The 17,474-nt window shown below is 45.7% G+C and overlaps 2 protein-coding genes and 1 long non-coding RNA gene across 8 annotated transcripts in view; all 3 read left to right on the top strand.

The window, feature by feature from the left end:
• The window catches only part of RFX8 (regulatory factor X8), an 85,588-nt gene extending 83,749 nt beyond the window's left edge, over nucleotides 1-1,839 (top strand). For 3 of the 6 annotated variants that reach the window (XM_050755112.1, XM_050755109.1, XM_050755115.1), the window contains one exon: nucleotides 1,462-1,838. In XM_050755112.1, the coding sequence (XP_050611069.1) occupies nucleotides 1,462-1,638 (177 nt within the window). In that variant the 3' untranslated portion in view covers nucleotides 1,639-1,838. Of the gene's footprint in view, nucleotides 1-1,461 lie in introns of all 6 variants that reach the window. The other 3 variants (XM_050755114.1, XM_050755113.1, XM_050755110.1) reach the window with 2 other exon arrangements.
• An 832-nt stretch (nucleotides 1,840-2,671) lies between these two features.
• On the top strand, nucleotides 2,672-7,761 carry LOC126934360 (uncharacterized). Its single transcript, XR_007718927.1, has 3 exons — nucleotides 2,672-2,755; nucleotides 4,984-5,076; nucleotides 6,529-7,761. It is a non-coding gene; the product is annotated as an uncharacterized LOC126934360 (long non-coding RNA).
• Nucleotides 7,762-10,363: 2,602 nt separating this feature from the next.
• The window catches only part of CREG2 (cellular repressor of E1A stimulated genes 2), a 39,541-nt gene continuing 32,430 nt past the window's right edge, over nucleotides 10,364-17,474 (top strand). The window contains exons 1-2 of the mRNA XM_050755154.1: nucleotides 10,364-10,921; nucleotides 14,548-14,717. Of these exons, the coding sequence (XP_050611111.1) occupies nucleotides 10,481-10,921; nucleotides 14,548-14,717 (611 nt within the window). The 5' untranslated portion in view covers nucleotides 10,364-10,480. The remainder of the gene's footprint in view (nucleotides 10,922-14,547; nucleotides 14,718-17,474) is intronic.

The following is a 17,474-nucleotide window of genomic DNA, read 5'->3' as shown; positions in this document are numbered from 1 at the left end:
GCCTGCACCTACAGTAACAACTGAAGTCAGCATTCCGGATTGCCATATGCATCTGTCCCTCTTCTACATTCTAGCGGCGTTCAAAATAGATGCCAAGGCATGTTTAAGAACAAAGTGAAAAACTAGAATGATATCAAATAACAAATTTAGGTCATGTACTCCAGGATTACAGCAGGGCAAAACAAATTTTTTTAAGTGTCTTTTCACCTCTAAGATAAAGGTGAAAACAATTTTTTGAAAAAGAAAAACATCTTTTCATGGGGTGGTGATGGTTTTTGTCGAATTGAGAGAAAGAATGAGACAACTTTCATGAACCTTGCATTTGAAGTTACAGTGCACACATCTCTGTCAAAATACACTAGCTTATAGGAGGTTTATTGATGAAATCAGACCAAGTGAATACATTTCTATTGGTTTTAAAGTAGTCATGGCCAAGTTTCCTGGAGCTAAGGGAGTGATGGTACCTTCGCCATTCTCCGACAGGAAGACTTGCTCGTCAGGTGAAGTGGCTGAAGAGAGCTTCTACTAACTTGGAACCTCCACACCTCTCGAATCTGTTACTTCCCAATTGAGTCACCAATACCAGATTGCTGTTTTCATAGGTTCCCGCCCTCCACAAATTAATGGTTTATTTGACGGATGGGAGAAGGAGAGCCAGTGTGGGAATTTGAGCCGAGTATGTCAGCTCCAGAGACTTGTTGAGAATGCGGGGATTAGTAGCCGTCTGGAGACCCCCAAATTGGTGGGTGCTACAACCACATGGAGACCGTGGGTGCCTTTCACAGGCTCCCTCCCGACTTTCACGACTCAGCTGCTTTCTCCGGTGTCTGTTAAGGAAGAGTGTTGGTTTGCTCTCACGAGGACATTTCTCACAAACTGCAGAGCCCTCTTCGTTTCCCTAAAGAGAGCCCATCAGCTCCCCGCCCCTGCACCATCCCTGCCTTGCAAAGCCTCCCACTGAGTCCTCACTGGACCCTGAGTGTTTTCCTGAGAAATCAGGCGTTCTCTTAGTAAGAATAAATGCATGGGCTGAGCACGGTGGCTCACACCTGTAATCCCAGCACTTCGGGAGGCTGAGGCAGGTGGATCACCTGAGGTCAGGAGTTCAAAACCGGCCTGGCCAACATGGTGAAACCCTGTCGCTACGAAAAATACAAAATTAGCTGGACATGGTGGCACATGCCTGTAATCCCAGCTACTTGGGAGGCTGAGGCAGGAGAATCGCTTGAACCGGGGAGGCGGAGTTTGCAGTGAGCTGAGATGGCGCCATTACACTCCAGCCTGGGCAACGAGAGTGAAACTCCATCTCAAAAAAAAAAAGAATAAATGCATGAACTTCTCCTTTACATCCCAGGGTGGGACCACAGGCTTGGTAGAAGAATTCCAATGGTAGTTCCTGCAACAAGGAATAGTATAACTGTCTCTTTTTACCTTTTCCCTTTAAACATTTCCCTCTTGCAGCTCATCCAAGTGCTGTTGGAAGATGAAACCACCGAAAGCGCAGTTAAACTCAGCCTTCCTATGGGACAAGAAGCCCTCATAACCCTAAAAGATGGACAACAATTTGTGATTCAGATATCAGATGTACCCCAAAGCTCTGAAGACATTTATTTCAGAGAAAGCGATGCTAATGTGTGAGATTATTTATTTGTATAGAGAATAAGAAAACTGATAGACTTGCATTCTTAAAAATATTAAATACTAGAGTTTTTCTATTGACGGAAGACGATGTTATGTATATAATAGATGTAGCATTGTCTATTTTATGTTTATGTATTCCTAAGGAGGTGGTTTTGATACAATATATAAACTGATTTGGAGAATAATTTTTGCCTGTGTTGCTTTTCTTTTGGGGCTTTCCGGGTATTTCTATTTTGAGACACAGCAGAAAAGAAATTTGAGAATGCTTCTTGGGAGTAAAGAAATGGTTAAGGCTCCAGAGAAAGAAAAAGTTCGAAGAATACCAACTGGTACAAGCAGTAAAATGCCAGTGGTAATATTTTCCTCCCCTTGGTGGTGCCTCGATCGAAATACAATTTGTAGATAGATCCCCTCAGGCAGTGAGGAACAGAAAAAAAAAAATCAATGTGATATCACTGTTAAACTCACTCACTGGTCCATTAAACACCTTTGGTTCACTATCCCAATTTTCTTAAAGTGAGAGAATTTTGAATGCAACAATGTCTGTAGCAGAGGCTAATGTCCTGCTTTGAATCACTCTTTAGTTCTCTTTTTGTAGCAAAATCCTAAAAACTGCTGAAAGTAGGAATAGATCATCGTTACACAAAATCCATTTTTATGTAACTGATTATAATATTTAAAAGGAATTTTAAAATTCATGCTTAACATGATTTCCAGTATACATGGAAAAAATAGAGAATATTTTATTGATCTCATATTACATATGAAATGAACTAAATTTCATGTATATTTACATATGGAATGAATTACATTTACTTATGAAATGAATTACGTTTCCCTAAATGCTTAGAAATTTTAAACACAGGAACTATACGTCTGTAGGTTCATTAAGAATTACTCATCTTTATGGTTAAAAAAATCATATTTAAGAGCCCTTTTCAACTACATTTAATATATTATCTCAAGCTGTCTGGGAGGAGTTGTTGTTGAAGAATGAGTCAGAGACATTTATTCTTTTGCTTACTGCTCAGTGACTTTGCATGTCATGTGTTTGCTCGTAAGTAAGTAGACAATTGGTGGACTGAGTCATAGAACAGAGGCAACAGCAGGATCTGTAAGTCTGGGAACGGTGAATTTTGTTTGCATATTTTGGGGTAAACTGATTAGCTAAGAGCTAGCAGAAGTCATTCTGAGCATTCTGTCCTTGAATGCCCAAGTCTACCAAAGAAAACAATTTTCATTGTTTCTCTGTAGCGTTAGACGTTAGGATAGGGGGTGAGGATGGGTAGTAACAGAGAGGAGGAGGGAGTTCTGGGACTGTTGTGATTTGTATTATTATGATTTCTTTCTTATTTGATCTTGGGACCTGCCTAGGAGAGCCCTGATGGGGTGGATGGGGGAGAGAGTAAAGTTTGGGTGTGTTGGTGAAAGTAACATGCAGGAAGCAGAAGTTTATTGCTCACAGACCCAGAGAGGTTAGGGACACCGAATCACTAGGAGGGCCAGGAGGAGTCTGGAGGCAGCAGGGAGCTCAACCAGCCTGTGGTTGAGCCTGAGGGACCTGCCTTTATTGAAGCCCAGGGAGCTATTCCTCAGGCTTTCCCTCAGGACTTGTGGATCTGGGTCATTTAAAGAAAACATGCATAAAGGAGGGAACTCATTTACATGACTCCAGTGTTGACCATTAGATTTTTTCCACAGCCAGCAGCTGTGGCATGAACTGGATTTGGCATCAGTGGGATGAAGAACAAGCAGGCTATATTGCAAACACCACACAGAGAGGAGAAGTCTCACTGAGGACAAGGATGACAGAGTTCAGCTGGATTTCAAACAGCTTATATCAGGTCTAAAAATGGCTGTCAAGGCTGCGACTCCATGAAGTCTATGCCAGGAACCCTCATGGCGCTCCCATTCTTGGGCTGGTGGCTGGCCATACAGTGCAGTGTGTTCACCTTGCGAAACCGTGTCACGAAGTTTGTGATTTGACTTGATTGCATTTCTGCATACGTTATATATAAAAGTGTATCTTAAAAAATAGAAGGTGAACAGGCACTGTGGCTCACACCTATAATCCCAACACTTTCGGAGGTCAAGGTGAGAGGATCACTTGAGCATAGGAGTTCAAGACCAGCCTGGGCAACATAATGAGAACCCTATCTCTACAAAAGAAAAAAAAAATTGCTGGATACAGTGGCAGGTGGCTGTAGTCTCAGCTACTCAGGAGGCTGAGGCAGGAGGATTGCTTGAGCCCAGGAGTTCAAGACTGCAGTGAACTACGATCATTCCACTGCACTTCAGCCTGGAGGACAGAGTGAGACCCTGTCTTAAATGAATAAGTGGCATTGCCCACTTTATGGGGATTGGATTGGAGGTTCCTGGTGGAAGAAAGACTAAAAAGCACACAGGAGGATTTCAAGAGAAAGCGAGCTGGGCTTGAAAAGCCACCAGGCGTAGTGGCTTACACCTGTAATCCCAGCACTTGGGAGGCCAAGGCGGCTGGATTGCTTGAGCTCAGGAGTTTTTCACCAGCCTGGGCGACATGGTGAAACCCTCGTCTTGACAAAATATGTAAAAAATTAGCCGGGCATAGTGGTTAGTGCCTGTAGTCTCAGCTACTTGGGAGGCTGAGGTGGGAGGATAGCTTGAGTCCAGGAGGTTGAGGCTGCAGTGAGCTATGATTGTACTGCTGCACTCCAGCCTGGGCCACAGAGTGTGGCCCTGTCTGGAAAAAGAATGAGAGAGAGGGAGAGAGAGAGAGAAAGAGAAAGAAAGAAAAAGAAAAGAAGAAAGAAAAGAAGGAAAAGAAAAAGAGGAAGAAAGCAAGCCACCAGGACCAACAAGCTCTGGTGTGAGAATAGAGCTGCACCTGCCTCGTAGGCAAGGCTTTGTTTTTAACTCCCAATTCCCTTCCTTGATGAGTTGAGACATGAGGCCCGGCAAGGAGAAAAATGAAAAAGAATACAGCCACAACTGCCTCGCCCACCTCAGCCCTCAAGTCCTAAAGCAGCTAGCAGGAGAGAGGAGAAGATGTCAATCAAGTTTGACATTTTGATTATTACACTGACATTTTAATTACTGAACAGAGATCGTTCCTATGATTGAAAGTAATTGGTGGTCTATTACTTGAAAGTGAACATGAATGTGAACAGGAAATCCCTCATCCTCTACCCCAAACTTAGATTTTTCTTAGTTTAGCCATAAAGAATTAGCCATAAAGAATCCACAGAGCAGGTTGCAAAGATCGTTTTTTGCTTGTACGATGGATCAGTTCACTATTACAGTATAACAAACTAATCCTTCATGGCTTAAAACAACCACCATCTATATATTATTCCTCACCAGTCCATAGTTTGCTTGGGTAGCTGGTTCTGCTGTTCTGGCCTGGACTCAACAAATCTCAGCTGGGCTCACTCAGCTCTCCAAGGTTCCTGACAGGTGTGTAGCTGCTAGCTCGTCTAGGATGGCCTCAGCTGTCCTCCATGTGGTTCCCACATTCCTTCAACGGGCCAGTTCATGCATGTTCTCATGGCAGGAGGAAGTCCAAGAAAGCAGACATGGAAACACACAAGCATGTTTTCACACCTCCTTTTGCACCAAGTGTGGTCTTGTACCATTGACCAAAGCAAGTCATGTTGCCAAACTCAGAGTTAGCAAGATAAGGTACTCCTAATGGGTATGGATGCAGGGAGGTGTCAAACAACTGGAGTTGTCAACCACATCACTCTACCACCTACCTTATCCAGTTCAGCTCACTCAAAATAACATCTAAATCATTATCCCAATTGCTCCATTCCCAGGTGGAAATGACCTACTCAGGGTCCTCAGGCAGCAGTGAGATCCTGGCCATCTGCAGATTCCACAACCAATCACCCCCATCAATTGTGACATTATTATAGCACTACCTTCCATGCAATTTAACTCGATAGGAAACAAACATTTGATCCGTTAGTGTACATAGAAGCAATATTATTTTCTGAAACAGTAATTTGAAATAGGAATAATAATGAGAACCTGTACAGACAGATATCCCGCTAGGGCACATTACTGATTGTCAGTATGGTGAGTACAGAAAGAGAGGCACATCACATTACTCTTCACAGTAATAATAGCTGCACCCACATGTATCTTGGAACATAAATGTTCACTCATGATGATAAGTTGGTAGCCCACTAACATGCTGGCAGCAGACAGATTTTTCAGAAACACGTATCTGATCAAAAATTTACAGTGATGTGTTCCAAAATTAAGTATTTGTCATGTATTTTTTCTTTTACCAGGTACTCTTTAAACACTTGGGATTGTAGGGGTGGAAAGCTGTGATACCTTTCCTCACCCACCCATAAGGGTCATGGCCAACACTGCTATAACAAAAGAAAAAAGAGAAAAGCATAACAAATGTATATAATATTTAATCCAATGTATTAGGCCATTCCCGTACTGCTACAAAGAAATACCTGTGACTGGGTAATTTATAAAGAAAAGAGGTTTAATTGCTCATGGTTCCACAGGCTGTACAGGAAGCATGGTGGCATCTGGCTTCTGGGGAGGCCACAGGAAACTTAGAATCATGGCAGAAGGTGAAGGGGAAGCAGACACATCTTACATGGCTGGAGCAGGAAGCAGTGGGCAAGATAGGTGCTATACACTTGTAAACAACAAGATCTCACGAGAACTCACTCACTATTAGTGAGTAGCACCAAAGGGGATATTCACCCCCATGATCCAATCACCTCCCAGCAGGCCCCACCTCCAACGTTGGGGATTACAATTCGACATGAGATTTGGGCGGGGACACAGATCCAAACCGTATCATCGAAGCTTTATGTGACGTGAAAGCCGAAATAAAGACTCAAAGACTCAGGAGAAACTGTCCATTTTCATGCTTAGGTTGGGTGAAGAATGGACAACCATGAAGAAATGTGATTGGACAAAAAGTGAATGATCTAATGGTAATAGACTGAGTGGGCAAACCCAGCAAGGCCTGTCTGTTCAGATTCTTCTTCCTCCTTCTGTGTGTCATTCCATTCTCCCAGGTGGAGGGCAGGACCCCTTCTGGAATGAGGTCTCAAGACCTACTCTCAGACAAGGTGGGTCCAAGAATCTCTTTATGGCCAGCTCCTTTACAGAAAGGCAGAGGGAGTTAGAGTCATATTTCTAGGCTTTATGGCTGTCTTTGAAGGAGAGGGGTCCTAATTTCTATGATCCATCTTCAGGAAGAGAAATTCTGGTTCCTATGGCCTGCCTTGTGGGAGAGACGGGAGCAGGAGAAAGAAGGGTAGAAAAAGGCCAGAAAGAGATTTTGCTTCTGAGGCTCTTCCACTGTCCCTCGAAGTACTCAGCATGTCAAAGCATTACACTCTGGGCATTGTTTCCTCAACCATGAATAAAATAGACAAATCTCTGCTCTTTTTGGGCTTATGTTCCAGGTACAGGAAGACTGACACTGAGCTAATCAGCAAATAAAAGCAAAATATCTTAAATACATATAAGTGTTATAGTGAAAATTCACTATGGGGATGTGGATGCTCCCTTCTTTTTTTTTTTTTTTTTTTTTTTTTTTTGACAGAGTCTTGTTCTGTTGCCCAGGCTGGAGTGCAATGGCGCGATCTTGGCTCACTGCAATCTCTGCCTCCCAATTCAAGCAATTCTCCTGCCTCAGCTTCCCAAGTAGCTGGAATTACAGGTGTGCGTCACCATGCTCAGCTAATGTTTGTATTTTTTGGTAGAGTCGGGATTTTGCCACGTTGGCCAGGCCGGTCTTGAACTCCTGACCTCAGGTGATCTGCCCACTTCTGCCTCCCAAAGTGTTGGGATTACAGGCATGAGCCACCGCACCTGGCCTGATGCTGCTTCTTATAGGGCATTCAAGCAAGACCTCTCTCACAAGGTGTAATTTGAAAAGAGACCTGAAGAAAGTAGGAGAAAGGAAAGGAGTAAGAGTCTCCTATAAGGGGAGGAGAATGAATCAGAAAAGTAGGAGAGCACTACCAGGCAGGGCCAATGCCCCCTTGAAGTTAATGGCCATAAATCTGAAGTGATTAAGGAACTTAAAATCATATATATACTCTAGATATACACTGTATATATATTTAAAATCATATATACACTATATATGTCATATATACTATATATAAATCATATATACTATATACGTGATTTATATATATACACACACTTCAAATTTGTAGCCATTAACTAAATTTTATATACATATGATTTAAGTCCCTTAATCTCTTCTATATATATAGAATATATAATATATTGATAAAAGAAAGGCAACACAAGTGCAAAGGCATCCCATATTCATGAATTAGAAGACATAATTTTGTTAAACTGTTCATACTACCAAAGGAATCTACAAATTCAATTCAATTCCTATCAAAATCCACTTAGTGACTGGGTGCAGAGGCTCACACCTCAGAAGGCCAGGGTGGGAGGATCATTTGAGTCCAGGAGTTCAAGACCAGCCTGGACAACATAGCAAGACCCCTTTTCTAAATAAATAAATAAATAAAAATTAGCCAGGTATGATGGCATGTGCCTATCTATAGTCCCAGCTACTCCAGAGGCCAAGGAGAGAGGATCGCTTGAGCACAGAAGTTTGAGGTTACGGTGAGCTATGATCATTACCACTTCACTCCAGCTTGGGCAAAAGAGTAAGACTCTGTCTGTACAACAAACAAACAAGAAAGAATTAAACAGACAAAAAAACCTGCAATGATATCACCTTACACCCATTAGAATGGCCATTATAAAACAATAACAACAAGTGTTGGTGAGAAGGTGGATACATTAGAACTCTTGTGCACCATTGGGGGGAATATAAAATAGTGCAGCCGTTTTGGGAAACAGTATGGAGGTTCGTTAAAAGTAAACTATCTTGTGATTCAGCAATCACACTTATGGGTATTACCCAAAAGAATTCAAGACAGGATCTCAAAGAGGTATTTACACTCTAACATTTATTTCAGTAGTATTCACAATAACTAAGGCAGAAACAACCTAAATGTCCATCAATATGAATGGATGAAGAAAATGCGGGCCCGATGCAGTGGCTCACATCTGTAATCCCAGCACTTTGGGAGGCTGAAGTCACAGAATTGCTTGAGCTCAGGAGTTTGATATCAGCTTGGGCAACATAGTGAGACCTCATCTCTACAAAAAATAAAAATGAGCCAACAGGCATGGTGGTGTGCCTGTAATACCAGCTACTGAGGAGGCTGAGGACGGGGGACCACTTGAATCCAGGCAATCCAGGCTGCAGTGAGTCATGATCGTGCCACCGTACTCCAGCCTGGGTGACAGAGCAAGACTCCAAAAGAAATAGAGAAAAAGAGAGAGAGAGAGAGAGAGAGAGAGAGAGAAGAAAGAAAGAGAAAGAAAAGAAAGAAAGAAAAGAAAGAAAGAAAGAAAGAAAGAGAAAGAAAGAAAGAAAAAGAAAGAAAGGAAAGAAAGAAAAAGAGAAAGAAAGAAAGGAGAAAAAGAAAGGAAGGAAGGAAGAAAGGAAGAAAGAAAGAGAAAGAAAAAGAGGAGAGGAGAGGAAAGGAAAAGAAAACAGCCAAAAGCCTGCAATATTCCTCCACATTTTTCCTTTCCAGGGCTTGGACCGCAGTTCTGGTGACCTGGAATGAGGGGCTTGGCCAAAGTGGTATTTGTGCATGTGGCCTCAGCCAGTTTGTTTCAGCTTAAATGCAAATAACTTGATTCTGCAGTTAGATGAACTGGCTGCGCTGCCCTCCTGACACAGCAAACTGTAAGAAGGGCTATCGTCCTTGCAGAGAAAGAGAATGGGCATCAGATGGAATTGGTGCTAATCTTACCTCCATCATTTATTCAGTTTTCTCCTCTAATAAGATGATGGTAACGATCCTTACCTTGTGTCTAGTTAACTAAATACAGTCAGCCCTTCGTATCCGTGTGTTCCCAACCAACCACAGACTGAAAATATTTGAAGAAAAAAAAAAAGCTGGACGCAGTGGTTCACACCTGTAATCCCAGCATTTTTGGAGACCGAGGCAGGAGGATCACCTGAGCCTGGGAAGTTGAGGCTGCAGTAAGCTGTGATTGTGCCGCTGCACTCCAGCCTGGGAGGACAGAGCAAGACTCTTCATCAGAAAAATACAAAATAAAAAAGGGTGATTGCATCTGTACTGAACATATACTGGCTTTCTTTCTGGTCCTATTACCTGATAAATAGAGTAAACAACAATTTACATAGTATTTGCATTGTATTAGGCGTTTTACAAGCAATTTAGATATCAAAGGAGGCTGCGCATGGGTTTTATGCAAATGCTGCACCGTTTTTTATAAGGGACTTGAGCATCTCTGGATTTTGGTATCCACGGGGGTCCTGTAACCATACCCCTCAGATACCAGGGGACTACTGTATCGCGTTTCCTCCATGCCACGCACCGTTCTAAGCCTCTTCAAATATTAATCGTTCAACCGTCCCATCCATCATCCTTAAGAGGTAGATATTATCTTTGTCAGCTAATGAAGGAAATGGGCACAGAGAGTTTAAGTGGCTTGGCAGGTCTCACAGCTGTTGAGCAGAGGTGTGTATGGAGCCGGGATTTGAACGCGCACCCTCTGCGGAACCTGTGCCATCCTGCAGGACACGAACTCATCCCGGGACCTGGCGCGCGAGGGGGACTCCGCAGGATGCGAGGCGTGTGCGTGGAACCTGGTCTTCCGCGAGCCTGGACTTTTGAGCCAGGCGCGCGGCTGCAGGGATTCGCCGGGACTCGCGGCTGCAGGGATCCGCCGCAGGGGGGCGCTGCCGGGCTCCCCGGCACTAGCGCTGCTGGCGGCCCCCGCGGCCGGGCGTGCAGCCTGCAAGATGTCCGTGCGCCGCAGCCGGCGCCCGGCGCGGCCGGGGACCCGCCTCTCCTGGCTGCTGTGCTGCAGCGCCCTGCTGTCCCCAGCCGCGGGCTACGTGATCGTGAGCTCCGTGTCCTGGGCCGTCACCAACGAGGTGGACGAGGAGCTGGACAGCGCCTCCACTGAGGAGGCTATGCCCGCCCTGCTGGAGGACTCGGGCAGCATCTGGCAGCAGAGCTTCCCCGCCTCGGCTCACAAGGAGGACGCGCACCTGCGGCCCCGGGCGGGCGCCGCCCGCGCCAGGCAGCCCCCCGCGCCGCCCGGGATGTTCTCCTACCGGCGCGAGGGCGGCCAGGCGGCCGGTGCGCCCCCGGGCCCTAGACTGCTCGCGGCCACCGCCCGCTCCCTGGCCCACGCCAGCGCCTCGGGCTGCCTGGCCACCGTGTCCGCCCACGAGAAGGTAAGCGCCCGGCGGGGAGCGCGAGGGGGCCTGGCATTCAGGCGGCGGCGGGAGACGGGGACGGGGACGTGCTTGCGACCGCTCGGGACTGGGATCCGGGTCCACCAGACGTGCCCGGTGCGCTGGCTGGATGGGACCCTCGACACTGTACGTGATGGAAGGCGATGGTGCCTCCGTGAGCCTGGCGAAGTCGGGGGGGAGGGTCGGAGAGGGACATGGATAATCAGGCTTCCTGCCAGCTAGAGTTGGGTACCCAATCCCCACCTTGAGATGGCCAGGCAGGGAGACGGACACCTAACCTGCGTCTGACCGAGACCTGGACCAAAACAGCCAGAGCAGCCTTTGGAATTGCAGAGTAGGCGGGGACAGCCCTTCCCAGCGCAGGGCACAAATTCATAGACTCGAACTCCCCATCACCTTGTGACCTGAAGCTGAAGTGGGGATGGGGAGAGAGACAGCACCAGGGCTTCGATGGAAATCTGCATTTAAGAAAATGGAGTTCAAGGTTTTTTTTTTCTGGAAAGGAGGCTTATTATGCAAAGTGGGTAAATGCTGGAATGAGCTATTCGCTGCGCTTTTAATTGTTCAGTTCGCAAATGCTTTACTCACTTGTCAGACATGATTCCACCTAGAATGACATGGATAAGTAATGCAGATGTAACTTCCATGCCTTCAGAAGGCTTTTAGGGGTGTTAAGAGAGATGAAAGAGCTACAAAGCAGTAATGTGAACTCCTATTTACTTCCTACAAGAAATAATATTTTATAGAATGCATAGGACATTGGCCAGGTTCTTGCCCCAGCTCTGGGTCTCACCAAGACTGTGGCCAAGTCACTGGCTTCTCTTCTTTGCTTTCCTCATCTGTAAAATTAGGTGGTTAACCAGGCAGTTGTTAAGGCCCTTTTTTGCTTAAAAACTACCTAAATGGCAACTTTATTTCAAGACCAAAGAGGCAATGGTCTTAACCTCTTCAGTGTCAAATGCAGATCCAGTTGGATATTCTCAACACCCAAATGATTTTTCACAGCTGTGTCTTGCACTCCTAAGACACATCTTAAAGACATAGACCGGGCACGGTGGCTCAAGCCTGTAATCCCAGCACTTTGGGAGGCCGAGACGGGCTGATCACGAGGTCAGGAGATCGAGACCATCCTGGCTAATACGGTGAAACCCCGTCTCTACTAAAAAATACAAAAAACTAGCCAGGGGAGGTGGCGGGCGCCTGTAGTCCCAGCTACTTGGGAGGCTGAGGCAGGAGAATGGCTTGAACCCCGGGAGGCAGAGCTTGCAGTGAGCCGAGATCCGGCCACTGCACTCCAGCCTGGGCGATAGAGCGAGACTCCGTCTCACAAAAAAAAAAAAGAAAAAAAAGACATAAAGGTTAAAGATGACACTGATCTTAGTTGAAAACACAAATCTTTTCAAGAGATTAAAAGTCTAGTGCCAATGTATTAGAGATATTTTGACTTTCAACAGTCCTTCTCTTAGCTTTGTTAGGAGTTCCTCTTTCTAATCCTTATTGACATTTGATTAAAACAATAAATTCAGAAAGTACTTACAATGCCATGTATGCAAAGCATGACTCTGGGCAGCTATGACAAACTGAAAACAGGATATATGAACAAAGTTATATTACCATTTTAGAAGATTCCTTAACATTTCATGTTCCTAAAAAATTAAAGCTCCGCCTTTTATAATTCTACACACCATTATCATGCGACGTTCCAAGGCCAAAGACAACCCCTGAATTCTGAGCTAAGTAACAACAAGGTGCACTTTGTTAGGGATAAAATCATGGAAAATTGGGTTGCTTGACGGGCAGGATTTGGGAAAACCTCAGCACTAAATATTTTTTTTGGCCGGGCATGGTGGCTCACACCTGTAATCCCAGCACTTTGGGAGGCCGAGGCAGGCAGATCACTTGAGGTCATGAGTACAAGACCAGCCTGGCTAACATGGTGAAACTCTGTCTCTACTAAAAATACAACAATTAGCCAGGCATGGTGGCACACGCCTGTAATCCCAGCAACTTGGGAGGCTGAGGCAAAAGAGTCGCTTAACCCAGGAGATGGAGGCTGTGGTGAGCCAAAATCATGCCACTGAATGCCAGCCTGGGCAATAAAGTGAGACTCTGTCTCAAAAAATAATAATAATAATAAAATAAATAAATAAATATTTTTGTTTATATCTGCAGTCACAGAAACATGATATACCACCTGTCTTAGTCCATTTGTATTGCTGTAAACAAATAGCTGAGGCTGGGTAATTTATGAAGAAAAGAAGTGTATTTGGCTCACAGTTCTGCATGCTGTTCAGAAAGCATGGCGTAGCATGTGCTTCTGAGGAGGCCTCAGGCTGCTTCCACTCATGATGGAAGGTGAAGAGGAGCCGGTGTGTGCAGAGATCACATAGCATGAAAGAAAGCAAGAGAGAGGGGAAGGTGCCAGGCTCTTTTTATTTTTATTTATTTATTTGATAGATGGGGTCTGGCTCTGTCACCCAGGCTGGAACGCAGTGGTGCGATCATAGCTCACTGCTGCCTCAAACTCCTGGGCTCAAGCAACCCTGCTGCCTCAGCCTTTCAAGTAAGTGGCACTACAGATGTATGCCACCAGGCCAAGCTAATTTTTTGAAAAACTTTTTATAGAGATGAGGGTCTCACCATCTTGCCCAGGCTGATCTTCAACTGTTGGGCTCCCAAAGTGCTGGGATTACAGGGTGAGTCCCCATGCCCAGTTGGCACCAGACTTTTTTAAACCTTCTCTCAGGACTCTCAAGGAAACCAACAGAGGGACAATTCACTCAGTACCTCGAGGAGGGCACCAAGCCCATGAGGGATCCACCCCCATGACCCAAACCCTTCCCAATGGGCCTCCCCTCCAACACTGGGGATCAGAATTTAACATGAGATTTGGAGGGACAGATATCCAAACTATAGCTCCACCCTTCTCCCACCCTACTGGGTGATCATGAAGAAAAATTGGCATATCGTGTTTCTGTGACTTCCTTTATGCAAAAAGGGTAACAGATCAATTTCTCATAACTTGCTGAGTCATACAATGAAATATTATTGATTACAATAAAAAACGCAGCTAATAAATCAGAAAGTAATGTAGCCCTAAAAGAAACAATAATAGAAAGTTCCTGAAGTCCAAAGAGCAGGCAAGAGGTTAAAGACTTAAACATCCTCCCTAAAGTTGCTAAAAACTTGGGAGAGGCAGTTAACCTTGGGAGTTAAGGCAGTGCGGCTGTAACAGGCAGCTTGAGGAAAAGGCTTAGCGCCACCCCCCATAAATGTCATTGTCTCTCCCCAAAAGAACATGAAATTTAATGAAGTGAATATATTTGCCATGCACAGGCAGCTTCAAGAAGAATCCTTTCACCACCCTTCCAAATAGGATGCCACTGCTAAGCATCTCCTATGGAGAAATTCTAGGGCCACCACGGAGTGAATTGGGCAGACAGGGGACCACCTTACCTTGATTTACTACCTGTCAGAGCCACTGTGATGCCATGATCCTGCCTCATCCCTGGTGTTGTATTTCCTAGCCAGAGGCACAAGCTAAGCTCCCAGATCAAGTCAAGCCACAGCTCTGCACTGAAAAAGCCTTTTCTGGTGTTTGTTAGATCCAAGGACTGCCGTTTGGGAGCTGCCTGCCCATCAGTGATGGCCCCTTCAACAACAGCACTGGGATTCCTTTCTTCTACATGACGGCCAAGGACCCCGTGGTGGCTGATCTGATGAAGAACCCCACGGCCTCGCTGATGCTGCCAGAATCAGAAGGGGAGTTCTGCAGGTAGACGACGGTTTTGCCCTCACTCACGTGGGTCCTGGAAAGTTTTTGACAGAGTTGGGGCTAGGTTTCTCTCTGGGTCACATGACTTTAACAGAACTCTGAGATGCACATTGATGTTCACCCTTGAAATCAGAGAAATTAGAATTCCACCACTCGCCAAGCAGTGTGATTTGTAGCAAGTTAGTTAATCTTTGGGAGCCTCAGTTTCTTCATCTGTAAAGTGGGAATAATAATCTTTGCCTCCGAGGGTTATTGCAAGTGTTGGAAATAGGTGCAAAATGCTCTGTGCAACACTGGCAGGAGTCCAGACAACTCCTGTTGTTATGGAAAAGGGGGAGGGCGGGAGGGAGGGTTGGTAAAGGAGGAGCCAGTAGTTCATCTCCCCATCACAGTCATGCAACACAGAGTCTGTATATTGTCTTTCCAACTTATTTATATCCTGTCCCCAGATATATGTGCAATAAACAGCCAGCATTTTTTAATTCACTTTTTCAAAAACTCTCTGAAAGAAAATGCTTCTAAAGACATTTAAGCACTAACAGATCATTAATCCAAGCCCCTTTATGAGAATTCAAAATGCAGAGCCTGAACTCGCATCCTCCCTGGGGGTAAATGTCTGCGTGGAGCTGGTGTGGAGGCTACATGTGAGATCCCCTTACCCTTCCCAGAGGAGCGGCAAATGCCCAGGATGGCCTGGGGTGAGCCCTTTAACCTCCAGGACCTTAGTCACTCCACCTAAATGTAGTGATGCTTTAGAAAATCAACAGGCCTCATTCCATCTGTGAAATTCTATTATTCTTTATGCACAGCACGGAAAACATGATAACCAAACAACGTATTAGTTCTTACAGAGGCTAATCAAAGCAACTATACAATGCAAGATGCATCCTGGATAAGCCATTGTTTCCCCTCAGCCACGACAGACCATGTGGAGACACTTCAGCTGACCCTGTGCCCCACCAGGTTAAGGCAAGAAGCCAGGAAAAGAAACATTTCCTTTCTCATGGAATATTCTCCCTGTTCTTGGTCAGTCAAGCTTGCTGTTACTAGAAGTATATTTCCGGGATATCTTTCTTTTCTTTTTTCTTTTTTTTTTTTTTTTTTTTTTTTTTTTTGAGACAGAGTTTCGCTCTTGTTTCCCAGGCTGGAGTACAGTGGCATGATCTCAGCTCACTGCAACCTTGAACCTCTGCCTCCCAGGTTCAAGCAATTCTCCCTGCCTCAGCCTCCCAAGTAGCTGGGATTACAGGTGTCCACCACCATACCTGGCTAATTTTTGTGTTTTTAGTAAGACAGGGTTTTGCCATGTTGGCCAGGCTGGTCTCGAACTCCTGACCTCAGGTGATCCACCCGCCTCGGCCTTCCAATCCAGGATACCTTTCTAAGCTTCCCAGGCTTTCCTCATTCACGTATCCTGAAAGCAGTCGTGCTGGAGCGTGTGGCTCCCAGAACCCAGAGCACAGCTGTTCCCGGGACAGGCAACAGAATATATACCTGGGACAAAGCTGTGGCAGCACTCCAGCCGGGGGAGGATTTGTCAACTGGCAACCCCCAGGCAGATGGCAGCAGGAGCTGGAGCTAGGAGCAGTGAGCAATCTGACTTAGGAGAGGTCCTCACAGGGGACAGGGTCTCAGGGTGACTTCCTTCCGCCCCTGGGGAAGACTTGCCTGCATGGCCTAGAGCCACGTATGCGGACTTTCTTTATGGCAGGCCACATGTAGGACGTGCAAACACCTGCGCAGCCCCCTGGCTAACTGGGTGAGGCAGCTCATGGCTGGAGGTGAGCACCCCGGGGCCAAGGGCAAGAGCATCTCCGCACACCTGTTACTCTGGCCTGGGAGAGGAAGGATGAGATATACTCATGGGTACCCCTCAGTTTATGTCTTCTCATAAAACTGTTTCTCAGAACTGCTATGCCCCCGACACTGTTTAAGTTTCTGAAGTATTGAAATATAATGTAAATAAATGCCTACAAAACGAAGTTTTGATTAGTAAGCCTCACACTTCGATGCAAAGCTTACGAAGCAATGGGGCTTTTGTCACCCTGGGGCCCACGACTTCCCCTAATCAGCGTAAGCCCAGATGTGACTCAGCTGTGTGAGGTTCACATTCCAAGTGGAGCATTACGTCTTAGGTTTCACCTTCAGAAAAGATCTTGGTAATATTGAACACAGGGACTTAACAAGTCAAAGCCATGTGGCTGGCATTGAAAAAGAGAATCCAGAGCCCCGAATAAACAAGCCAAGCAAGGGGCTTCTAGGGCCACCGGAGCATAGCGAGGCATCTGGTAGAAGTGTCCGCAGCTACCGAACACCTGGGTAGAGTTTTGAAGGACAGCCTGGCAAGGTACCAGCAGGGCGCCCCTCCTGCCTGACCCTGGGCCTGAAGAGGTCGCCAGCAAAGGCAGAGCTCGTCCTCAGGTGCTTCAGAGCTTCACACCATCTCCCACAGGAGCAGGAGATTCAAGAAAGCACACCCATGTCTTATGATAATAACGAAAGGTCAAGGCCACCTGATCCTCTCAGCTTCAGAAGCTCATACTCAGAACAGTGAAAACTGCCTTCCATCCTGTGCATGGAAAACTTGCAACAGCAATTTTTTTTGTTTTTGTTTTTTTGAGATGGAGTCTCACTGTGTCGTCAGGCTGGAGTGCAGTGGCGCAATCTCAGCTCACTGCAATCTCCAACTCCCTGGTTCAAGTGATTCTCCTGCCTCAGCCTCCCGAGTAGCTGGGATTACAGGCACCTGCAACCGTG

The sequence above is a fragment of the Macaca thibetana genome, chromosome 13 (assembly GCF_024542745.1).
Source record: "Macaca thibetana thibetana isolate TM-01 chromosome 13, ASM2454274v1, whole genome shotgun sequence".
In the NCBI taxonomy this organism is placed as follows: Eukaryota; Metazoa; Chordata; class Mammalia; order Primates; family Cercopithecidae; genus Macaca; species Macaca thibetana.
The sequence above is the reverse complement of the archived record's forward strand: the minus strand, read 5'-3'. Positions and strand labels throughout refer to the sequence as shown.